Source organism: Harmonia axyridis, chromosome 4 (genome assembly GCF_914767665.1).
Source record: "Harmonia axyridis chromosome 4, icHarAxyr1.1, whole genome shotgun sequence".
Classification (NCBI taxonomy): domain Eukaryota; kingdom Metazoa; phylum Arthropoda; class Insecta; order Coleoptera; family Coccinellidae; genus Harmonia; species Harmonia axyridis.
In genome coordinates, this window is record NC_059504.1 from 20765929 (window position 1) to 20792785 (window position 26857).

Here is a 26857-nt window from a genome sequence, read left to right on the forward strand (position 1 = left end):
TGTTACGCGTTATTTTATGAGCACACACAAAACTATTGTATTTTTGTCCACCCTGTACCAATTGGAATCAACATGTGATACATTTTTGGAATCAGCTCAGCTAGAGTTATCGGAAAATTCATGCAAAATGGGGGGTTCCATTAAAAAAAAATGACGGTTACGTCAAAACTCGAAAGTAATTCACCCTGTATATTAAATTATCATTTTAAAATACGGTAAATTAAAATAAAAAATCGACGTGTTTCAGGATTATTTCTTAAAATGGTCTATTTAGCTAAAAATGAATTTGTTCCATACTTTACGGACACAGTGTATGTATATGTACATGCATATACCTTACTTACAGATTTGTCAGTTTTTTCTGTTTCTTTTACATTTATAATTTTTTGTTTGTACTCCCTTCAGATGTGAATATAGTTTATTTTTTAAGCAATTTCATGGCGTCAGCGATCCAAGGAAATGCTGTTGCCAGACTGTCAGAAAATCATTATATACTGAATACAAAATAAAGTTTCAGATTATATTCCGAACGTTTCATTGTATTTGGAAATTCTTATGATATCAATAAGTTATAGAATTGCTCATAAACATGAGTAGATGAAAATTGAATCGAAAACAATAAAAACCAATTAAATAAAAACGCAAAATCAGAATAAGTTTTGTCCGATTTTGTGTGCATTTTCAAGGCGGATATAATTGGTATCTCGGTTTCGTCATCCATGACGTCATACCATTACTATATAAATATAGATACTATATAGAATACCTAAATCCATATTCCATAAGGATAAAAATTTATCGTTTTCAAACATTGTTGTCAACCTGTTCAAAACAAACATTGAAGTGAGATTTAATAAACAAACGGAATTGATACTTATGAACTTTCTCTCAGTGGAGCTGTATAGTGTTATAAACAGTGACGGCTCGTGCCCTCGAGATGTGGGTCGGCCACACACACACATATATATATATATATATATATATATATATATTTTTTTTTTTTAAATTCACACTAGCCTGGTTATATATATATATATATATATATATATATATATATATATATATATATATATATATATATATATATATATATATATATATATATATATATATATATAAATATATATAAATTTTCCCACACCACTTATCATACTTATAACTATATAAACAAATAGATTTCCACGTCACCCAAGAGGACGGGTTGGTTTTTAGTTTTTAATGGGAAACCTCACCTAGAATAGCCCTATTATAACCCAATATAAAAATGTAGTTCTCAAATCAATGAAAACTGAAATAAAATGAAACTCTTGAAAAAACAGAAATAATAAAATATTCAATTATCAACATAAAATATATATTTGAATAAACATAGAGAAAACCTCTCACGAAAACATATAAATAAATGTATAAAATATAAAAAAATCTTATAAAGCCCAAAAAAAATATTGTGGAAATGACCGCATGTATTGTGGTCGAAAATGTATGAGCTTGCTTACCCTTTATTCATTTTTATAGATCAAATCAATTCGACGATCTTTCTTTGTCGCGAAGTCATCAATTATTTTCTCGAAAAAAATGTTTCCTCTGGCTAGTTCTTTAACTAAACCTCTTTCGATTGATATCAGTGCCAGGTTATTTAAACGGTCTTGAGACATCATGTTCCTACTGAAAGATTTTATTCTTTTGAGCGCTGAAAAACTTCTTTCTACTGACGCGGATGTTGGTGGCAGGGACAAAATCATACAAAATAACTTATATAATTCAGGAACATCGGAAACAATATTATTTGAGAAAATGAATTCCGTAATACCATTCAGCATATTTGAATTGCCGAAGATAGCATTGTCCCAGTACATGATCAGAAAATCAATACCTAACTACTATCGAACGGCATAAATAAGTTTTTTTCTGATTAAGACGTTATATCCCATAATCAACCATTCATTTGAATATATTTATTATATTTTCATGATCTGAAAATCAATTGCTACTATCGAACGGCATAAATAAGTTCTTTTCTGATTAGGACATAATGTCTCATAATTAACCATTCATTTAATTATCAAATATTTGAAATAAACTGTAAAAAGTTGCTGCTTGACGCTCTGCAATAGGATAACCGGCCAGCCGACCCTGTGTATTGGGAAGCGACCTTACATCGAGTTGTTGTGCCGTTCTACTGAGTGGTCGTATTCTGGGCGTATGTCGTAGTATCTTTTCCTTTACGTAGCGCTCTCGGTAGCGCTGGTTCCGCCATCGGCTCTCGGCCGACCTAACGTGATGAGATGCTTTCAGTGATATTCCAGGAGTTGCAATTGTATAATTGTAACATTTGTGTTACATTTCAGACCTAATGTTACGGTGTTACGTAAAATTCTGGAATAACTTGTTTGGGGTGATGTTACGAAAAGTAACCATTTACGATTGTGGTTTGTTACAATTTATGAAAGGGAATAACAACGCTGGATGCTTTGGAAATCGAATATTAGGTGGGTCCGAAAGAAAATATTGGCCGGTATAAGTTATATTTTCCTGTTCTGAGTGGACATATTCATTACCGAGGGAATTTGGATATCGAAATCGATAACTCCGATTGAGTTTGAATGAATTGAATATCTAGAACTATTTTCTATTTCCTGATAATTTTTGGGTCGGCCCGGCCGACCCTGCCGACCCTGACGAGCCGTCACTGGTTATAAAGATGGCAATTTTTGTTACTTCCTTTGGAAAACTCGTTCGGTATAATAATGCCTTAATTGAAAGTGTACAATATGATCTCTGGAGTCTTATAGTTCGAGTAGGTCAAACGTGATATATTGAAAAAGCCAGCAGATATGAATTCCATCACGTTTTTTGGGATACACCCAATATTGCATTCATTCTTGATATTTTACGTAATTTGAATGTTATATCTTGTGAAAGAGAAGTTTTCTTGATATTGAAATTAATATTTTTCTGATCTGCTTAGATAGCGCAATTCTCAACTTTCAAATTACGAAGTGCCTAATAACTAAAATTGTTACTATATTGTATTATTTTTTTTTTCTATTTTGTAAACTGGAAAGGTTAAGAGTTTAAGAGTTACTTTAGCAAATCTTCGCCTTTTCAGGGCAAATGTATATACATTTGTTGAATAAAGTCGATTTATTATTATTATTACCTCATCAATTGAGACAAAGGACCAGTTAAAGATAACAAACTAATTCCTCTGTATGTGTGATCTCAGCTTTGACCAACTTCCTATAAGGTATTTTACAAACTGATTTGAAGTTAAGAGCTCTTATTAACGAACTTAACCGATCCATTCAAGATCAGTTGAGTAGTTATCGTATTTACGGCCAAACGGCCGGACAGTTTTGAATTTGACCACGAATTCATCATCAGTGAATTGAACCTTATCATTTGAGACCATTCCCGAGTTAAAATTCGAAATATATAAACAAACATTGTGATGAAATGATAGAACAATCTGTTCAGTGACGAGTGCACAAAAATCAAGAGAAAGCTGATTAGTGGTATAAACGAACAAATAAAATAAGGTATACTCAGTCTCATAATGAAATGAATATTCGCTCACAATTAAAAGTCATCGACTATTTGAAATTTAGTATTCATGATCCTCCATCGCGTTTCATTTATGCAAATACAATAAAAATATAAACAACGAAAGATGTTCGGGATGATTTTCACATCACTTTCACTAGTTCAGCTAATCTCCGAGTACATATTTCTTGGTATCCGTCTGCGACCTAGACCATCAACATCTTGATGAGCCAATGTCGTGTGACTTGAATAAATTAATATGTCAGACTATAATGAGTTATGCTAATACATATGCATGAGTTAGGGTCATCTATGGAATTTGGAGATGAAACAGTTATGAAATGAGTCCTCAAGCAATATTAGACTAGATAAGTCTAAAAATAATAATAAGATGCATTTCTTCACATCATTTTTTTGAAGTTCGTCACAATGTTTGTAATTTCGAGCCGGGAATGGTTTAAAACCAGGGCTGGCGTTGGGGGTGAAACAGCAGAGCGACAGCTTCAGGTGCCTCTATTTGAGGGGCGGCAATTCGGCTTAGATTAACGGCAGCCTTTTCATATTTCATCCTTGATACTTGAAAAAACATACGGTTCTTCCGCTCCACTGATTTTGTTAACATTCCCTGCAATAAAAATCTCCAAACCACCTTCACTAAGACGCCTGGTTAATAAATAATACATGGCAGCCCAACCAATATGAACAGAGAATTCCCTATAACCCGAATTGAAAGAGGGATAAAATCATCATGGATTTCACACATATGAAAAACATCATTATCTTTTTTCTTTTTATGGAAAATTCCTATTAACACATAAATCCCAATTTTCAGAGCAATACTGAAACTTTGCCCAAAATTTGATTTTTATTGGGGGGGCGGTTACGAGAGAGGTCCTGTTGTTAATGATGCTTTTTCAGCATGGGCGCCAAATAATTATTTGCTTCAGGCGACAAATTTACTAGCGCTGTCCCTTTTTAAAACGATAAGACCTATTGCAAATTTTGGTGTTGATCAACTTACTAGAAAATTCATGAAGAATATAGAACAAAATTATCCATTAGAATAATAAATTAATATAAAATAATTATATTAAGTTTGGTGCAAAATAGTAAGCTGATCATATTATAACAACCATAAAAATTCGAGAAAAATATTGAGAAGGACAAAATCAAAAAAGTCCACAAAATAATTTTGAATGATCGTAAAGTGAAGTTGATCGAGATCGAAATAGCAGACATTGTGAAGATAACATCTGAATGTTGACATCATATCATACACGAATATTTGTACATGAGAAAGCTATGTGCAAAATGGGTGCCGTGCGAGCTCACAATCGATCAAAAGCAACTACGTGTTAATGATTCTGAGCAGTTTTTGAAGCTGTTTAAGTGCAATAAACCTGCATTTTTGTGACAATGTCTCATGTCTCCATCATTTCACTCTGGAGTCCAATCGACAGTCAGCTGTGTGGACTGCACACGATGAACCGAATCCAAAGCGAGGAAAAACACAACAGTCAGCTGGCAAGGTTATGGCATCAGTATTCTGGTATGCGCAAGGTATAATATTCATTGATTACCTCCAAAAGGGCCAAACCATCAACAGCGATTATTATAAAGCGTTTTTGGATCGTTTAAAAGATGAAATCGTTAAAAAACGGCCCCATTTGAAGAAAAAAAGGTGCTGTTTCATCAAGACAATGCGCCGTGTCACAAATCAATGAAAACAATGGCAAAATTGCATGAATTTGGATTCGAACTGCTTCTGCGTCCATCGTATTCGCCAGATCTGGCCTCAAGCGACTTTTTCCTGTTCTCAGAATTCAAAAGAATGCTCGCTGAAGACAATTTAAAAGAATTTAGCACCAATGAAGAAATAATCGCCGAAACTGAGGCCTATTTTGAAGCGACAGACAAATCGTACTACAAAAATGGTATCGAAAAGTTAAAAGATCGCTATAATCGATGTATCGCCCTCGAAGGAGACTATGTTGAATAACAAAATCGAATTTTGACAAAAAAAAACGGGTTTTACTATGGTAGACCGGGGACTTTTCAATCGGCCTGTTAGTGAAGATTTTGCTAATATGTGATGTAAAATAAATTTGATCGCGTCATTAAAATCATAGAATATCCAAGACAAGGACGTACAATCTATATATATAAAAGGAGAAACTGACTGACTGACTGACTGACTGACTGACTGACATATCAACGCACAGCCCAAACGGCTAAACGTAGGCACTTGAAATTTGGAAGGGACGTAGCTTAGGTACCGTAGGGGTGCACTAAGAAAGGAATTCCCGAAATTCCCACGGGAACGGGAATTAGCGGGAAAAAACTTTTGTATGAAAAAATCTAAACCGCGTAAGTTAGATGATTGAAATTTGACATGCATATACCTTAGTGAATGCAAAGTTAAGTCATGATTGGATTTTCCAAAATTCCCATGGGAACGGGAATAGCGGTAGCGAGGCGCGGAGGGGGGCGCAGATACCCGAGTGAGCAACCGGAACGCGGCAGACGCGTGAGGGCAGACGTCGTTGATGGTCGTGTCAAATATTGAATTTTGCGGGCGAACTTTTTACTATTCTTGGATGGTTTAAATCTTTAGTAGGTAGTTTTCTGTTGTAGATTACTGTTGAATTTTCCAGGCGGACATTTCACGGTCTTGGATTATCTTATAATTTTCTGTTGTAGTTTCTAAATTTTGTTCTAATAATTGTAGGTTATAAGTCTTTACGATTTCTTAATTTTGTTCTTATAGGCTTTTCGCCGTTCTTGGATGCTTTTTTTATTTTCTATTGTAGATTCTAAATTTTGTTCTTAAAATAATTGCAGGTTATAAGACTTCAAGATTTTTTATTTTTGTTCTTATAGGCTTTTCGCCGTTCTTGGATACTTTAATAATTTTCTGTTGTAGTTTCTAAATTTTGTTCTTAGAATAATTGTAGGTTTTAAGTCTTTACGATTTCTTAATTTTGTTCTTAGGCATTTCGCCGTTCTTGGATGCTTAAAATCTTTATTAGTTTTCTGTTGTAGGATTTCTTTATTTTGTTCGTAAAATAAATTAAAAAATTACTATTTTTTTTTCTTATTTCGGTTATTACGATTTCTTATTTGATTCTTAGTGGTTTCTTATAAACAACATAGGTTGATTTAGTTATTGTTTCTTTTATTTTGTTGGAATAATTGTTATCTTTTCGTATCTTTTAAAAGTATCTTTCAAAATGAAGGTAGAAAATATAAACATTAACGGAGAGATAGTGCCACAATTAGCAGTGGAAATGGAAGGAGATGGGGCTTGCCTTTTCAGAGCTCTTTCATTCCTGATGTACGGCACTCAGGAAAATGCTTTTGCCACACGGCAAGAAGTGGTCGTTTATGTAGTAGAACATTGGGATGAATTTTCTATAATGTCTCACGACATAAACGGTGACAATTACAGTTCCGCAGAACAATATTTTGCGGATATGATTAAACGCAACACATATGGTGGATTATGTGAATTAATCGCGGCAGGGAGAATATACAATTTCGTTTTTCAAGTTTATCGCAACGGTGAATTGTATGTTGAAGTTGGTACTCAAGGTCGCCCAATAAAACGCCTTCGCTTCAAAAATAATCTATCCGACGGGCATTTTGATGTTTACCTACCTTATGAAGAATTTAACCCCATGGTGGTATTGAACGTTGTGGAACTAAGGTCCAATCAACCAGGGCTAAACGAACCGAAGGCGAAAAAGAATAAAAATAGTGAAGCACTTGATGTTGTGCCTCCTATTTGTTCTTCCGAATCAGAATCTGCAGTTTCTGCTGACCTGTCTTTAGAAATGAGTACATCATCTGTCAGGAAGACTAAGAAACGTAGGGCTAGATTTACAGACAAAACAAGAAAGATGCAAATTCATCGCAATCAGAAAAAATATGTCCAAAATAATCCTGTGCCACACAGAAACGCTACTGCTAATTACCAGCGTAAAAATCCTGAAGTACATCGAAAATCTGTTGTTGTTTATCAGGAGAAGCACCCTGAAGTGCACAGAGAATCTGTTGCTACTTATCAGGAGAAACACCCTGAAGTACACAGAGAATCAGTTGCCGCGTACCAGAAGAAGCACCCTGAAGTACATAAAAAATATGTTGCTACTTATCAGGAGAACCATCCTGAAGTACACAGAAAGTCTTCCGGTACTTATCAGGAGAAGCATCCTGAAGTACACAGAAAATCTGTTGCCGCTTATCAGGAGAAGCACCCTGAAGTACACCGAGCAGCTCAAACTCGATATAATACAAATGTAACAACACGCCCATGGAATACTAAGTGTCAATCGGCAATGTCTTATCAGCCCGAAATAGATTACGAATGTGACAAATTAGTAGCAATAGGTAATATGAGTCAGAAATGTCAATGGTGTAACGCGCTTAAGTGGAAAGACGAGACCCCTGGACTTTGTTGCGGCAGCGGAAAAGTTCAACTCAATTCACTCAGTAAACCTCCTGAACCACTTCACAGTTTACTGATGGATCTCCATCCTGATCATAAGCATTTTATGGCTAATGTCCGTAAATACAATAATTGTTTTCAGATGTCGTCTTTTGGTGGAAAACAGGTTGGAGGTGATGGATTTACGCCGACATTTAAAGTACAAGGGCAGGTGTATCATTTAGCAGGTAGTTTATTACCAGAACCTGGAAAAGCAGCACAGTTTTTACAGATTTATTTTGTCGGAGAAGATGAAAGGGAAGCAAATTTAAGACTAGCCAACTATCCGCATTTGAAGCCAAACATTGTCAAGCAGCTTCAAAAATTGTTACACGAAGTCAATCCCTATATTAGAGACCTAAAGTGTGTTATTGACAAGGTGCCTGCTTCATGCGATACGTTCAAGGTAGTTATACATGCGGAAAAAAATCCACAAGGTGCTCACAGAGGACGCTATAATAGCCCTGCTGTCAATGAAGTAGCATTAGTGCTATTGGATCAACAGTTTGAGCAACGGGATATTATATTAGAAAGTCGCAGTAGTCAACTACAACGCATAAGTGAATTCCATCGGTCATACGATGCTTTACAGTACCCGTTAATGTTCAGCCACGGAGAAGACGGTTATTCGATTGGTATATCACAGCGGGACCCCAACACTAAACTACCTCTGAAAAAGACAGTTTCAGCTGCCAGTTTCTATTCATATCACATAATGATACGGGAGGGGGAAGAAAACTACCTGCTTTACTTCGGTGCTCTATTTAGCCAATACATAGTGGACCAGTACGCCAAAATAGAGACTGAGAGACTTAATTTCATTAGGTACAATCAGGCAAAACTCCGAGCTGAGAGCTACATACACCTAAAAGATGCGATTGGTCAACAAGATGTAGAAGCTAATCAGTTAGGTCAAATTGTTGTACTGCCATCCTCATTCACCGGTGGGCCAAGATATATGCATGAGCGGACCCAGGACGCCATGACATACGTCCGACACTATGGCCGCCCGGATTTATTTATCACCTTTACTTGCAACCCTAAATGGGAAGAAATTACAAAGCTACTGCACCCAAATCAAAAATCCTACGACCGCCATGATTTAATAGCAAGAATATTTCGCCTCAAAGTAAAAAAAATGATGGATTTGATAAATAAGGGCAAAATCTTTGGTGAAGTTCGATGTTACATGTATTCCGTGGAATATCAAAAACGTGGTCTCCCACACATACACATTCTTTTATGGCTAATTGAGCACATTTCTGCTGACATGATTGACAATATTATTTGCGCAGAGATTCCGGATCCAGATGCTGATCCGAAACTTTATCAAATAATCAGATCGAACATGATACATGGCCCCTGTGGCAACTTTAATAACAAGTCTCCGTGTATGAAAGATAGCGTGTGCTCTAAACGGTTTCCAAGACCTTTACTTTCAGAAACACAGACCGGTGATGACGGCTATCCCCAATATAGGCGACGATCTCCAGGGGATGGTGGCTTTACTGTACATATCAACGGGGTAGAGCTCGACAACCGCTGGGTTGTTCCATATAATGCGGTTCTTTTGAGAACATTTAATGCTCATATTAATGTTGAGTACTGTAACTCCGTAAAATCCATAAAATATATTTGTAAATATGTAAATAAGGGGTCGGATCAAGCGACTGTTACACTGGAGGATTCGAAAGATGAGGTGAAAATGTATGAAAGTGGAAGGTATATAAGTAGTGCTGAAGCGGTCTGGCGAATACTTGGGTTTCCTATTCATGAGCGATATCCTACAGTTATACATCTGGCGGTGCATTTAGAAAACGGTCAAAGAGTTTATTTTAATCCATCTAATTTGGCTGATAGGGTATCCAGTCCACCAAAAACAACACTGACCTCATTCTTTGAACTATGTAGATTCGACGATTTTGCAAAAACTTTATTATACTGTGAAGTACCGGCATATTATGTTTGGAACAATAATAAATTTGAAAGAAGAAAACGAGGAGCAAATGTAGATGGTTGGCCAGGTGTTAAAAAAGAGCACGCGTTGGGTAGGGTTTACACCGTACACCCGAATAATACAGAGTGCTACCACCTCCGATTGCTCTTACACGAAGTTCGAGGTCCAACATCGTTTGAATCACTAAGGACTATAAACGGTGTTGTACAACCAACATTTAAATCTGCTTGCAAGGCCCTTGGATTACTTGAAGATGACCAACATTGGCGTACAACACTTCAAGAGGCAGCCCTTTGTCAGTCTCCGTTCATGATGAGAGAACTCTTTACTAATTTTTTTGTTGTTTTGTCAAGTTGCAGATCATGTCAGTCTCAAATCTTCAAATCTTCAATAGGTGCCTTTTGGAGATAGAAACAGCATGCTTAGCTCTAGGTGGATGCGCAATAGAAGGGTACGGATTACCAAAGCCGACTAGATCGGAAGGATTTAATAATGAATTAGGAGTATATATTAATGAACTAAACTATGATGTCCCTACATTGCAAAGATTTGTTAATACAAATGAGGATTGCTTAACAGATGAACAAAAATTGATATACAATAAAATTATAGCAAACATCAATACAAACGACGGAAAAATTTTCTTTTTGGACGCCCCTGGAGGAACTGGTAAAACTTATCTCATTAATTTGATACTTGCAAAGATTAGAAGCAATCGTGGAATTGCCATAGCTGTCGCTTCATCGGGGATTGCTGCAACTTTATTGGAAGGAGGTCGCACTGCTCACTCGGCTTTAAAGTTACCGCTTAATTTATCTATTTCGGAAACCCCAATTTGCAATATTCCAAAGCAAAGCAATCTTGCCAAAGTTTTACGTAAAGCTGAAATCATAATCTGGGATGAGAGCACTATGGCTCATAAAAAATGTTTTGAGGCGTTGAATAGGACTTTACAAGACTTGAGAGATAATAACTCTCTGATGGGTGGCTTGACACTTTTGTTAGCCGGAGATTTCAGACAAACATTACCGGTTGTACCAAGGGGAACTCGGGCAGACGAGATCAAAGCATGTTTAAAAAGATCAGTTTTATGGCCATCTATTGAAATTCTTAACTTAACTAAAAATATGCGAGTGCTCTTAAAAGGGGATATCAATGCAGGTAACTTTTCAAATATACTACTTAAAATAGGAAATGGCATATACCCAGAAAAAGACGGTTTGATAAATTTACCAGAAAATTTATGCACTGTAGTTACAACAGTCCCGGAATTAATAGATAAAGTATATCCAAATATAGCTCGAATTCAACATAAACCTATAGAATCGCTGCATGAAAGAGCTATTTTATCACCCACAAATGAACACGCCGCACTAATAAATGACGTTTTGCTAAATTCATTTGAAGGTGAAGAAATGATATATAAATCAGTAGATACAGTAATACATACAGAAGACGCTGTTCACTATCCGGTTGAGTTTTTGAACACTATTAATCCAGCTGGTCTTCCATACCACAGTCTTAGATTACGAGTCGGTGCACCAGTAATGTTGCTCAGGAATTTGAAACCACCTAAATTATGCAACGGCACGAGACTTCAAGTCAGGGTCTTGCATCGTAATATTGTCGAAGGTATTATTTTAACTGGGTCTGCAAAGGGAGAAACGGTATTTATACCGCGAATACCGTTAATCCCAAATGATCTTCCTTTCGAATTTCGGAGACTACAATTTCCATTGAAGGTATGTTTCGCCATGACCATTAATAAGTCGCAGGGTCAAACACTCGCGCTAGCAGGAGTTGATTTGCGACAGCCCTGCTTCTCCCATGGTCAGTTATATGTGGCGTGCTCCCGCGTAAGTTCGCCATCCAGTCTGGTCATTCTCGCACCACCCTCCAGAACGACCAGAAACGTTGTTTATAAGGAAATTTTATAAATATGTTTCCTAAATACATTTCTGTCTAGCTCTTATCCCGGTTGCACCAGCCACCCACCAACCGAACCACTCTTCCATGCTACTCTTTTTAGGGTTCCGTACCCAAAAGGTGAAAACGGGACCCTATTACTGAGACTTCGCTGTCTGTCTGTCCGTCTGTCACCAGGCTGTATCTCATGAACGCTGATAGGTAGGCAGTTGAAATTTTCACAGGTGATGTTTTTCTGTTGCCGCTACAACAACAAATACTCAAAATAAAAATATAATAAATATTTAGGGGGGCTCCCATACAAAAATCGTGATTTCTTGCACGTTTTTACAGATAAGGCTGTATCTTATGAACCGTGACAGTAAGACAGTTGAAATTTTCACAGAATATGTATATCTATTGTTGCTATAACAACAAATACTGAAAATAAGAATAAAATAAAAAATTTTGTACGGAACCCTTCGTGCGCGAGTCCGACTCGCACTTGGCCGGTTTTTAGTTTTCATGTGGTCAAACTTTTACTTTCATACCGACTGACATTCACATTCACACCTCTGAACTCCAGACGAAAGCCTATAGGTACTTTAGGGTTATAATAGCCTCCCCTGATCGTTTTATCCTAAATTTATAAGAAACCAAATTATCCTAAACTAATAATCTAAAAATTAATAACAATACATTATTCAGCTGAGCTACTTATACTATAACCTAATTTAAAAATAATAAAATTAAGCATTTTTTAAACTTTTCTCCAACACCCACAAAGATCTCTCTTTTATAACACGCCACGCGGACGAAGTCGCGGGCAAAAGCTAGTATTTTATAAAAATGATCAATGCTACTATCACCTTGAGGTGGTTATCCTGTAGCGCCTATATAAAGCCGTCCTATAAATCACCGATCCTCAGTGACATTCTTGTGTGTTTTCATTGCGTCATCCACATTTGGCAGGTTGCGAGAGCATCAATGAAATTGATCATGCCCCATGGCAGTTTCCAGTATGCGTATGAGAGAAATTCCGAGTAGCAGGATTCACACTTTCTCCCCGATGTCTAGGTCGGTCTTCGACAATAAATCGTGCCGTATGACTTTTAGCAGGTTGGTGAAAACAAAACGATTTAAATATCGACGAATCGGATCTCAATAGGACCTAGTTGACATTCAGTTTAATGCATCGAATTGGGTGATACATGAGAACGTTGTATGATTTGGTATTTTGTTTGGAGAAAGAAAATGAAAGAAGTAACAGGCCAATGGAAAAGTCCCCGGTCTACCATAGTAAAACACATTTTTCTGACAAAATTCGATTTTATTATTCAATATAGTTGCCTTCGAGGGCGATATAGCGATTATAGCAATCTTCAAACTTTTCGATACCATTTTTGTAGTACGATTTATCTTTCGCTTCAAAACAGGCCTCAGTTTCGGCGATTTCTTCTTCATTGGCGCTAAATTTTTTTCCAGCGAGCATTCTTTTGAGCTCTGAGAACAAAAAAAAGTCGCTGGAGGCCAGATCTGGCGAATACGGTGGATGCAGAAGCAATTCGAAGCCCAATTCATGCAATTTTGCCATTGTTTTCATTGATTTGTGACACGGAGCATTGTCTAGATGAAATAGCATTTTTTTTTTTTCAAATGGGGACGTTTTGACGATTTCATCTATTAAATTAAATTTAATCTATTAAACGATCCAAAAACGCTATATAATAATCGCTGTTGATGGTCTGGCCTTCTGAAGGTAATCAATGAATATTATACCTTGCGCATCCGAGAATACTGATGCCATAACCTTGCCAGCTGACTGTTGTGTTTTTTCTCGCTTTGGATTCGGTTCATTGTGTGCATTCCACTCCGCTGACTGTCGATTGGACTCCGGAGTGAAATGATGGAGCCATGTTTTATCCATTGTCACATATTGAAGCAAAATTCAGGTTTATTGCACTTAAACAGCTTCAAACACTGCTCAGAATCAATAACAACTTGTTTTTGATCGATTGTGAGCTCGCGCAACACCCATTTTGCACACAGCTTTCTCATGTACAAATATTCGTGAATGATATGATGTACACGTTCAGATGATATCTTCACAATGTCTGCCTTCTCGATCAATTTCTCTTAACGGTCAAAATTATTTTGTGACCTTTTTTGATTTTTTCGTCGGTGACAGCCTCTGTTGGGCGTCCACTGCGTTCGCCGTCTTCGGTGCTCATTTCACCATGTTTGAACTTAGCATACCAATCAATTTTCCTGGTGCAGATCCCGGAAACTCTTCATCAAGTCAAGATTTTGCTTCAACTGTATTTTTGTCCTTCAAAAAGCAATATTTTATCAGCACACGAAATTCTTTTTTTTCCCTTTTTTTTAAATAACAAAAGTAGCTACACTCACAACGCAATATCTCACAGACTAATGGTCGGACTGCTATCAAACTTTGACACGTATCGTTTGAAGGTTAGTACTAATTAAAAATCATATAGATTTAATACTAGCACCGCCATCTGAGCATTAGACCGGGGACTTTTCAATTGGCCTAATATGCGTTTGAAGAGTGAGATATTATATCTCCTTTTTATTTTTCTAATGTCTAACCTTTTCAGAATTTGTTCTGAAATTTTTGGATAAAGCCACACAGGTGAATGCCGTACCTTTACATAGATTTTACGATTTAAAGCATTTGATTGTATAAATCATAAGATCATGTTGAAAAATTTAGGGACCAGATGGAGTTTTTCAGACGGTTTGGTACTGTTGATCGGATCTTATTTGTTCGATAGACGCCACTTTGTTAGTTTCGAACGGCACTCTTCTTTTGAGTTTGTAGCGGGATCTGGTGTACCACAGGGCTCAAATTTGGGCCCGCTTCTGTTTCTCCTTTTTGTCGATGATGTGATGGACTCCATTGATACTCGTAAAGTCATATATGCCGACGATTAGAAAATATTCGCTAGAATAAAGACCGTAAATACGGTAAATTATTGTATCAACTCAGTGCTGTATCAGATTGGTGTGCGGTGAACAAATTGAACTTGAATGTTGAGAAGTGCAATGTTGTTACATATAGTAGGAAGATTCATAATGTTCACTTTGAGTATACCATTGGTGAATCTGTTTTTAGTAGGGTTGACGAGATTCGGGATCTTGGCATTACCAGATTTTAACTTTCATCCCTCAGATAAACTCTGCCTTATATTCTGCATTCAAAGTGTTTGGTTTTATTATGCGCAATGCTAGAAGCTTTATGGACACTGGAAAAATTCTAGAATTATTTCACTCATTGGTTAAAAGCAGAATGATTTTTGGCTGTGTTATTTGGCACCCTATCTATAACATCCATCGTCGCCATAATTTCACTTTTGTTAGTGTTTTCCTTCTTTTTTCTTCTCAATTTTTTTTAAATTTAATTTGTTTTATTTTTTCTTAATATTAATTATATTGTAATATGTAATGATAGTGAGATTTCCTGTAACTGGATATATACTAAGCATAGTAAAAGATATAGGAGGTCGTTGAAGATTTTTTCTCTAAGTCTTATAGTTTTAGAGTTTCTGAGCAATATTTCATTGAGTGTAGTCAGTTAGGTATAACCTTTGAAACTCCAATTCTGGTCACATCAGTGTATATTCGAATGTTCAATTCGGAAAAGGTAAAGAACTCTGAAAAAAATTCAAAATGGCGGAAAAACTACAATTTTTGTGAATTACCCTTGAAACCTCCCTCCCCCCATATCTATGACCCTAATGCGAAATATCCTGACCCCAAGTTAATGTTTCTCTGGAATTGGATGAGTTCTGTTCAAATATTCAAATGGAATTCAATATGAGGAAATGTGAAATTATAAAAAACTCAGTCCAATAATGAATCTCTCCAATTTCATTGTTGCTAATGTTGTTGTACGATTACATTAGCACATTAAGCGTATTGTAACAAATAACTGACTTTTTTCTCTTTTTCAAGGTATTGGTCATCCTCCTCTCCCTCATAGGAATCCACGCTCAAGAAGATGAGAGCAACGAAGTCATAATAGCTCCATCTTCGACAAAATCTCCACTAAACCTGGACACCAACCTGCGTAAAGCTCTTCTCAAGGCTTTGGTTGAACTGGAAAACGAAGAGAAATCAACTCTACAACGAGACGTCAGAAACGATTACGTCAACATAATAACCCATCTGGACTCCAAAGACAGGACAGTCGAGAAAGCTTCAGCATCATCCATATCATTTTTTTCGCGACCTGAACGAGTCAACATGACCGTAACCGTGAAAAAGTCCACTTCCAAACCCAAACAATCCGTTGTCGTCCAGAGAAGTCAAGGTTTGCACAAGACAATCTACGATATCGAAGATCACAAGGGGTCAGATACACCTGAACAAATAATAACCAGCGCTTCCAATAGTTTTGCCTCTGCCAAATCTGAAAACTCAAAAATCATAACAGGGGGAGCGCAACTAAACTCACTTAGCAGAACAAAAACGAAGAAGAACAAATATGAACAAACCACAACTATAAGACCAACTTCATCTACTGAAGAAAGCGAAGCGAATGTCGAAAGTTTGCAGTTCTTTTCAGCCCCTTTGGTAGCAGCGTTCACCGTACATCAAGATGAAAAAGGTCTTCCAAAGAGTGTTGTTCCTATTTACAACCAAGGTAACGTTGCAACTAGCACCACTGAAAAACAACAGGAGGAAAGTTCGAGAAACCAAGAAGAACTTCAGAGGGAAGTACAGAAACAGCAGAAAGAACTGGAAGCTAGACAAGAGGATCAGCTGAAAATCAAGCAATTGGAGTTGGAAGGGGAGATTGAACGGCTGAAAAAACTCAGAGAAGAACAAGAGAACTTCATAAGGGAACAAAAAATTCTTTACGAACAAAAATTAGTGGAACAACAGAAGAGATTGCTAGACGAACAAACTAGACTATTCAATGTCCAATCTTTAGGTTCTACACGTCCCACAACCACCACCCCCACTCCTGAATTCCGGAATAATTTCAATGATAACTTGAGGAGGCAACCTGCAAATACATTAGTATCCATTCAACCAAGTGTAGGTTTCGTTCAACCAGTCGTTAGTACTTTGCCACAAAATGCTCAGATTTTACCTATAAAAAACCCGGTGGACTTCAGAACACCTTTTCCTCATAATTTCGATCAATTCGAAATCCACAATAGCTTAAGACCTTTAGGTACCAGTCAATCCTTCTTGACAAGACCTCAATCTACATTTGTCCCATCAATTTCATTTAATCCAATACAAAATTCGTTTGTACCTTCCATAGCTACAGAACAAAATTCCTTGGTACCTATTTTCAATACTCCTCAAAATTCTGGTGTGTTTCAAAGTCTTCCTTCGACTCAAATCACTTCAATATTCCATCAAGCGCCAACTCTAAGCCATAATGCTTTAGTAGCTACCCAAAGTCTACCACTGGCGACAACACAAACAATTGCGTTCAGAACTCCGCCATTGCACGGTACCAGAAGCTTAAGGCAGGAATCTGGTACTGGAAATTTTTTGAACAACAGATACAATTCCCAAGATACCAGTAACAAGTTCTTCAGAGATCATAGATTCAACACCAACACTTTATCTTCCCAGCAGACACATACAAACGCGCAAACTTCACAATTTCCAAGAAGTACCTTTAGTTTCAACAATCCAAATAATGTAAATCAGTACCAATACAACACGTTGCAGTATTCTGTAGATCAGCCTTCTTTGGATCAGAGGTTCAACAATCTTCTCTTGAACGCAGGTCTGGGTCAAGGAAGACAACAAGAAAATCTCAACATCGTATCAAAGGTGTTATCTTTGAACCACTTTGGTACCGATTCTCAAACCAGTAACACCAATAACGACTTCAAGAGGATACGAGTACCTCCAAACTGGAGGGTGGTGTAACATATCTAATTTATTATGTTTGTTTCATTGAGACCCTTTGGTGTGAGGCTCATGAGTGAGAGAGATTGGTTTTATTCTTTGGTTACCACTACCTCATATACCAATGTTTGAAATGTTCTAGTATTTTATTCTGAATAACATTGAGGTCTGAACTCGAATTGTTGTCAATGCAAAGTATAAAACCACTTGTTTATTTATGATTATTGTTTAAGCTACTAATGTATATTTGAATATTTGTGCCAATTCAAAATAAATATTTGTGAGAGATTTTTATCTTCTTATAAAAAAAATGTTTGTGTGTGTTTTTATATTTTCAACTACAATTTCGTTTTAAGATAGATATCATCTTACAATTTATCTCATATTAAATAGGTGTAAACAATGTGAAGATATCAAACCAACTGATTGCTTTATGGTGGAGGAGCGTAAGGTTGAGTTTTTCTAGTACGAAAGAAATACAATCCACTCCTGAAATATATAAGATATGAAAATGAGAAATTATGTGTATGTAGAAACGTACCTGTAAGTAGATGGTTGTCCCAAGTATATATCGGTTTCTTCAAAACAATTTTCACCCAAAGCCTCCTCTACCGAAACGCATCTTGTGCACTTGAAGGCCTTCGGATTCACAACAGACTCTGCAAAATATTGATACGATCTCGCATGGTTGCAGTGTAGACTTTCCCCGATTTTCCCTGAATAATCAAATATTTTCCTAGTAGGTTCAGTCAGAGATAAAACTTTAGAGTAATAAACATAGAAAGAGAGAGCATATCTCATTTTCAGTAAGCAAATTTTGTCCCCAACATGTAGGTACTATCAAATTTGACATGAAGCGCGCGGAAATGAAAACATATAAGTGATACGATATTTCACCCAATTCGCGAGTTTCTCCACAAAGTACGCATCTCATAGTGAATCAACGTTCTATATTAACTCAAAATATATTAAAATAAATACCTTAATATATCAGAAATTCAGAAAACATACTTCAAGCGCGCCAAAGGACACGAAACAAACGATGACACTAGGAGAGCAAAAGTTGCCAAACCATGGATTTCAGCAGGTAGATACAGAAAATAATAAATATTATCTATGCTTATTATAAATTCGACAATTAGGAAGAATATGGGATTCCAAATATCCAAATTTGCATATTTAATCGGGAATCATTCAAATGAATATACTTCAATCAATATAATATACATTCATAATGATATAGTAAAATTGTGGATTTGAAAATATTTCACAATCCGACAACGTAATCTTACCATGTTGGGGACATGTAAAAATTGCGTATACTTCCGCTATCTATGTTTATTACTCTATGGGTAAAACTTACAAATATCATAGATATCGGGACAACCAGGCTGGTATCTACCACCATTTGCATAGAAGTCTATATGACCTAGTGGTCGAGCATATCCAAGAATCTTCATGTATGTGTGTATAACTTCCACCAGTTCTGCGTCACTTGGGTCTAGTTTAACGTGTGGACCTCTTTCGTTGTAGCCTGGTAAAGCAGGATCCAAACCTAGGCAGGGTGGCTTTGGAACAGTTCAAGTCTATTTTTGGTGTTCATGTAAAGTTTTCCTAATATGAAACACAGTGCAAACTGACCAAATTGGTCACTTCGAAGGAAAAATTTTATTTATAGGACAACATAGAACAAAGTTGGGCTAATTACATAATTTTTAACTCAACAACAGCGGAAATGATTTTTATGATTTGCTGAATCTGTTTACATCACAAGTACAAGTAGGTAGCAGAATGATTATCAAAAAATAAGGAAATTAAAGAGAAGGTGAGTTGTTTTCTAGAAAAATGATCACTAAGGAGGCTGAGTAGGGTTTGATAATATTATCTTACTGTAGAGGTCAGGAAGATTTAGAGGTTTTGATAATCCATTTCAAGATGCAGAATTTAAATTGATGTTAGGCTGGTTTTAGAGTCACGCTGACCGTCGGCGCTGACAGGCCAATATGTATGATTATTTATGAAGCGTTTTAGAATAACGCCGACGGCTCAGCGCTGAGGAATCGAGTGCGTACGCGCAACGCGTCGGCGCCGCTGACCACGCCGCGCTGACGCGCTGCCGAGCTCAGGGATCGTTACTGTGTTACGTAAAACGTACGCTCTGACGGGGACAGTCAACGCAACAATGAATCGCGATATTGATACTGGTCGTGTGATTGAAGTTGTGGTTGGGCTTGACTGTACCTCACGACGTTCAGCGTGACTCTGAAACGACTTGCTAGTTGCTACGCGCTGAGAGCTACGCGCGTAGGCTTCAGCGCTGACGGTCAGCGTGACTCTAAAACCAGCCTCAGTTTAACAGACATTGGTTGGTTCCCGATAAGATAAATTCTGACCAGCATAAAACGCTGCTTGATTAATTTTTATGGTACGCCCTCTCTCGGGTGATTGCAGGGTCCCTGCCATATGCACCGTCCATCTTCAAAGTGAAGAGTGGTGACTTTTCCGTAGGACGGTTTGGTTTATGCCTCAAGAAGTGAATTACGTAGTGTTCCTGTAGCAAAGGGCTACCACTTTCATTATCAAGAAACCTTGTATAATTTACCTGTAATTCTGGAAACCTTTCCGGATCTAAGCTTGCTACCCGCCATACCGGCCACATGAGCTCCCAAGCTGTGTCCAACAAGATGCATATCTTTTAACGAAACGCCTTGCATCACCAACCATTCAACCATTTCCACCAAGTACTGCGAAGCTATCTGGGCACCACGCATAGCTGACAGATATTCGAATTCGCATAGAGCAGACCAGTCCATTCCTATGACATTATAGTCTCCAGTTTTCAGAAAAGCTACAAAGAGAAAATGTGTCAGGTTCATTCCTGTTTTTCTTTCAAATCTAATCAAAGTAGAGAAAGCTTTGTAATCAATTTTGAGTTAAAAAGTTTTTGCTTTTCTATTTGAACATTTCTATGGGCATAAAGCTTTTTTCACCATTCTGAATAATTTTTTCCTAGTGTTTAACGGTGGCCGCAAATTCTTATGATATCCAAAACCTCTACAATTTCTATCCGATTTTTCTGATCCAATTTAGTGAAAAACTCTTGGGCAGATTCTCCAGATATAGGGTGTACGTTGAGTATGCGCTAATATTAAAATCCTGGGATATCTTGTGAACTACTAGTTCGACTTTCGATAAAATTCAAGCAGTTATTTCTAATATGCGATGCTTTTGCGCATGTGCAAATGTGAAATTATTTGCTTCCGAAATAGGTTTCTTTCCCTGGAGGATTCTTTTGAAGTTGAGGTTTTGAGGTGAGTAGTCAAGCAATTGGAACGCATTTCATTCAATTCGACTATATGACTATGGTTTTTTTCTTTTGCATTTGAGGACATTTTTTCATCATTTCTGCACTTAATTGATTCAATAATGTTATTTTGTATTCATTGTTGATGATTTTACCTTCATTATCAGATAGTCAATAAGAAATATAACATACTCGTCTCAAAATACGGATGCCATAACTTTGCCAGCTGATGTTTGAGATTTTGGTCGTTTTGGACCGCTTTCTTGGTCTGTTTTTGTTTTCCACTTAGCTGATGATCACCTTGATAGGGGTGAAGTGATGAACCACTATCACATAACGACGGTGATCAAGGTGCACGGTGCGCGGCACCTTTTTTCTACCGAAGCTTCAGAACTATCACAAACAACTTCAATTTACGATCGCTCAAAACCATTTCTTGGAGTTTTTTGAAATAACTGCCCAATTTGGGCGACTAGATGGACCCTGGAATCATACTGCCAGGGGTCTCTGTTGACCTGGGAGTGCCGTAACACCAAAAGGCAACTGGCCAGAGGCAATAAAGTGACTCTACTATGGGTACCAGGGCACTGTGGTGTTGAAGGAAACGAAAAAGCAGATGAACTTGCAAAAAGTGCATCAAGGTTAACACATGCTGGACCTGAGCCTTTCTGTGGGCTAGAAAACCAATATAAGGCAGCGGTCCAGCTATGGGAGTTGAATAACAGGATAACCCAGTAGACAAACACCCTTGGACTTAATCAGACCAAGAAATTCGTGATGGTTTCACCTACCTACTCTAAAAAGCTCTTGAAGCTGTCACAAGCCGAGCTCCGGGTGATGGTGGGACTGCTGACGAGGCAATGTCGGTACATATACATATCATATATATACATATCATTTGTACCGTATGGAAAGTTAGCAGATGACATTTGCAGGCTCTGTGGATCAGAAGCAGAAACAGGTGAACACATGTTATGCAAGTGTCCAGAGCTGGCTGGCCTAAGAACCATTCATATGGGGAAGCCGATCCTGGATACCCGAGAGGTAACGGCCAAGCCCCTAAGGAGGTTGTCAAAGCCATTGAAGACCTTCTTGGATTTTCATGAATGAGTAGAGTAGAGAGAAGCTTATCGAGCCACAACGACCCTAGTTCAAACAATAATAATAATTGGGAGACCAGAGCATTCAGCATCGTCTGTGGTTGTTCGATCAAGTTCAAAGTCATCATACCACCTTTTAATCGTTGCTATCGATAGAGCAGAGTCTGAATAATCCTTTTCAAGTCATTGCTTTGCTTGCACAGTATTTTTTCCATAAAAAAACATAGTTTCATCAATACATGAAACAACAACAAATGTAGCATTATTTAACATTCAAACCCTCGATCCAAACTTGACTCTATGCTACAAAATTTTGACAGGTACCGTTTGAAGTTTGGTAATAATAAGAAAAAAGTTGCTTAGTATTAGTGGTGCCACCTGTGTGCCATGTCTGGGACTTCAGTGTCCTTGTATTTCTAGGGGACGGTATTATAAAGGATAACCGACGGTTGAACCGTGCGTCAACTACCAAATTCCGTATTTCTATTTTCTAGTGAGGAATTTGGTAGTTTACTTCGGTTGAACCGTCGGTTATCTTTCATAATACCGGCTGATCCTGGTCGAGTTCGAGTCTAGGTTCAGAAAATACATTTTCTAGTTAAGGGCAACTATTGGGCGCGTTCAGCAGACACAACAGTTGTGGAACAGTTGTCAATATTCTATGATTTTTCTGCTGAACGCAATTTATCAGTTTCCGCTAGGGAGCGTATGCTACGGAGCAGTCGCCATTTTAGGTAGCGAATTTATTTTAGGCTACTTTTTGGGAACATGTTGAGTAACTGACAAGTGACAGTGGTTTTGGGACGAAATTTGAATTTGAACTTGAAACCGTAACATATAGGTTAGGCGATTAAATCAACTCGCCGAAATTACAAAAGAATTAAAAGAGCACAACAGATTATTGGCAGACAGGAATGAGATTTTGAGGCAATTCATTTCTAAATCTAATCAAGAGGATGACTAGTAAAAATGAAATTGCTTGTGTTAATTTTTTTTTTCAATGAACATTTCAAGAACAGATAATTGACTTAATGTTAAGAATAATTTATTGAGTTTTTTTTTTTTTTTTTGATAACATGTATTAGCTAAAAGCCTTGGTGCCAGTTTTATAGTCTGAAATAAATGTTTTGAAAACAAATTTATATTTTTTCCTTGATGAATTTTATTTTCGGTTTTATAGATACAATAAGTATATTCGCACATTTCAATTCAAAACAGGGATTCTGCCAATGAGTTTCACATAATTAATTTATAAGTTTGAATTGCATACTTCCACTGGTGAAGCAGAAAACACTATATGTTTTTACTATGTTGACAACATTTCCCTCTAGTTATCCGGGACAAACAATATTTGCACAGACTATAGATCTATCTTACTTCAAGTATAATAATATAAAGAGTTATTCAAAATTCATCATAACTAATGAAATACTATTCTGAAAACTTCTCCAAAAAATAAAATGAAAGGGGGGCTTTTGGAATAACGGCTTTACTTCTCAAATTAGGCAAGGGTTCAGCCAATTCTAGAACAGATCCAATGATTGTGTGATTATATCTTCGTCGTCATCAAAAACGAATGGAATAACTCTCATATCCATGATCGATGTTTCGAAGGTGTCGAAATGAAAAAGTAATAATACCGAAAGGTGAAGTTAAACTTGGAAATTAAAATCAATTATAACCCAAAATTCTGTAATCATAACATAACCTTCAAGAAGAACCCACAGAACAGAACTGTCAAGAAAAGGAGCAACCCGTCCAGCAGAGAAAATCAACGTTACCAAACTGATACCTATCAGTAGCGCTACTTACGCTACCGATCTTTCTGCTGAAAGCGTCCATTCACTTTTGAAAAAAAATTCGACAGTGCTGAAGTTGAGGTTGCGATGAAACACATTACCAAAGCCTAGAAGGTTCTCCTTACTAGTACAAACTCTCTGAGAGACCTTACAGAGGCCTACTATATAAATACGGGATAGAAAAATTCAACACTGAAAGATTTTCGTTGCTATTAAAGATTATTGTATGAGAAAAGTCTATAGGAGGTCGCTGCTTATATTTCGAAAAATATTATTATAGATTAACTTAAGATTTTGAATTATCTCTGTCCAAGAAGAGATTGTTCAATAAAAAAAAATGTAACCTTACCGTCCTTGTTGAGTGTGAAAACTTCTTGTTTGATACTACTCATGAAACCATGGATTATTATTTTAGTAGGTGCTGTTATATTGAATTTCGACTTATCGAATTTATTTTGATCGTGTAGCCTCAAATTGAATGGCGATGAATTTCTGTAAAATAAGTGAATGAATGAATGAAATGAAACCCGTAATAGAGGGTCTAACTCTTACCTTTTATGCAGAATGAATTGAACATCTGGTCCGTTAGGATCCAAGCCTTCATTGGCATCGGTATTGTTATTCAGATCTGCAAACTTTTTTTGGTTGAAATAGCCGTTCATATCTGAAATGTTAACTTTTATTATTAAATTTATAATGTATGAAAACATATTCTATTCCAGTAGATCTATAAAAGGTACCACGTACTACGTAGTACCGGGTAGTAAGGGTGTCAATAAATACGAGTCAATAATGCTTTAATTCTTTTTTCCCAAGACGCTGCCATGAGGAGATATGTGCCTCCAAATGGTACTCGTGTAATTCAGGTTTTTTTTAATAACTTTCGAACGACTCAACCCATCCTGATATATTTTTGATTTCGTGTGAATACAAAAATAACTAATGATTTGCTTCCAATACTTTCTTTATATTCGAAATAGATTCCTTGCATATCCCTTGATCAAACATAATTTTATTATTAATAAAAGAATATAAACTATACACATGACTTTAAGTTTCACAATTTCTAATAAAATATATAAAATCTTGTTGCCATTCATGTTTCGGGTTTCATTCCATTCTCAAAACCCAAAAACTGAATATGAAATAATATACAAAAATACATATAGATTATAACTAGGTGATAGAAGTTAAAAGTGGAGACAGTCGAAAATCTAATTGATCGTTTACAATTGGGAGATGTTGTTTGTGAGCTGAGGATATTTCCAAAAACTCAAGAGGTCTGAACGTTTGCCTTCAAACCTTTGTGTAAAATTTTTGTCTTATTGAAATCTATAAAGTGATTGGAAGGGATATAGTGATTGAAAAAAACAGTTGACTTATTTTGAAGAATTGATCTTTTATTTTCTTCAATTCTAATTCCGAGAGATCGACCGGTCTGACCTATATAAAATGCAGGACATTCGCCACAAAACAATTTTTAAACACCACTCAATTGTAAAATACTGAGTCGACTCTTATCACTAAAAAACATTGATCTTAAATTTCTCTTATTAGTAGATATAACATCATTATCATTTTATCTAATTCTCTTACTTATCACTAATAGATGGAATGTAATAAATTAATGTATACAAATTTTTTCAATTTGATCTTCAGATTGAGGTGGATAGACTTAAGTTAACAATTTATTCTGTTGATTATATTTTCCTTATAAGTCTTCAAGAAATTCCTAACATTTATGTATTCAAATATAAAAGGTTTATCGGTGCAACATCGAAAAAATGTGCTGTTTTCGATTTACTAGCATTTTTATGATTGAATGGAAATTTATTATTTCAATGGGTAATATTAGAATTATTATTAAGATATTTAGATATCTAATCATACTGTGAAAATTTCAGGCGGTAATTTACTTCATTCTGCTAAAAAAAGAACAACATCGAAAAAAAGCACTGTTTTCGAGTTACGAGCATTTTTTTGAGTAGATAATGTAGATATAAATTTTTTTTATGATATAGCTCATTGAAAAAATCCCATGTTTTATTATTGGAAATAATATACATCCGTTCTCGAAAACTATAAGAGCTATTGACCTCAAATTCGGTACAAAATTCAGTTGTCATACCGCATTGATTCTCCTAGCTCTAGAGCTCGATCCATGAAGTTTTTAAGCAAAAACTCATGAATACATATTTAAAAAATTGGCAACACAAAACCATTAAAGTGAGGATATATATGGTGCTATACTATTGCATGGATTATTTTCTATCGTAAATTCTTAGCACTTCTAGTTCCGGAGATATTGATTATTGAAATTTTGGGATTTATTATACAGGGATCGAAAGCCGAATTTTTTTTGAATTGATAATTTGAATATGTATAATGTTGAGTTTAGGATTTTTCAAAAAAAAATGATCATAAACTTTGAATTATTATTTTCACTCCGAATGACGTGAAAGAACATGTGGTAAGGAAAATTTTTCATCCATAGTTGAGTTTCTATGTGGAGGGAAAAAGAAACTTTATTGAGTTAATTCTAAATATCGCCTTGAAGTCCTAGTCTTGATGGTTATGGAGATGGACAGATTTTCATCAATAGTGAAGAAAAAATAGCCTCTTTACAAAATATGCAATAACATTGCTTATTGTAATTTGATTTTATGAAAACCAATCTATTATATTCCCCTGAATTAAAACGTCATAAAACCAAGATGAAGAATATGTTTAGCCAATGAACTTACAGAAAACAGTTGCAACTAAGGTTACTGTAGTTATCAAACCTGCAAAAGGTGCAGCTAAGTCCATTTCGATTTCAATTCAGCAATAATCACTTGGACACATATATCACCAACGTTCCAATGG

At 36.3% G+C, this 26857-nt stretch overlaps 2 protein-coding genes across 2 annotated transcripts in view; one reads left to right on the plus strand and one right to left on the minus strand.

Moving 5' to 3' along the window:
* Nucleotides 1–18104, plus strand: part of LOC123677983 (myosin-M heavy chain-like) — a 31112-nt gene extending 13008 nt beyond the window's left edge. Inside the window, exon 2 of the mRNA XM_045614740.1 lies at nt 15867–18104. Coding sequence (XP_045470696.1) covers nt 15867–17810 — 1944 coding nt within the window. The 3' untranslated portion in view covers nt 17811–18104. The remainder of the gene's footprint in view (nt 1–15866) is intronic.
* Nucleotides 18105–18115: 11 nt separating this feature from the next.
* Nucleotides 18116–26857, minus strand: LOC123677984 (pancreatic lipase-related protein 2-like). The gene is made up of 7 exons (XM_045614741.1): nt 26737–26857; nt 24545–24656; nt 24342–24484; nt 20392–20637; nt 19153–19344; nt 18331–18505; nt 18116–18278 (listed from the first exon to the last, which is right to left on the minus strand). The coding sequence occupies exons 1-7, from the start codon at nt 26798–26800 to the stop codon at nt 18221–18223; spliced, it is 990 nt and encodes a 329-aa protein (XP_045470697.1). The 5' UTR covers nt 26801–26857; the 3' UTR covers nt 18116–18220.

What these genes read in the sequence shown, in the direction of transcription:
- LOC123677984 (XM_045614741.1), bottom strand. Translation starts at nt 26,800, where the DNA reads ATGGACTTAGCTGCACCTTTTGCAGGTTTGATAACTACAGTAACCTTA. An exon ending in AAAGGTTTCCAGAATTACAG is followed by an intron (nt 19,345 to 20,391) that starts GTAAATTATACA and finishes CACCCTGCCTAG; the next exon opens with GTTTGGATCCTGCTTTACCA. An exon ending in TCCCGATATCTATGATATTT is followed by an intron (nt 18,506 to 19,152) that starts GTAAGTTTTACC and finishes TTGATTATTCAG; the next exon opens with GGAAAATCGGGGAAAGTCTA.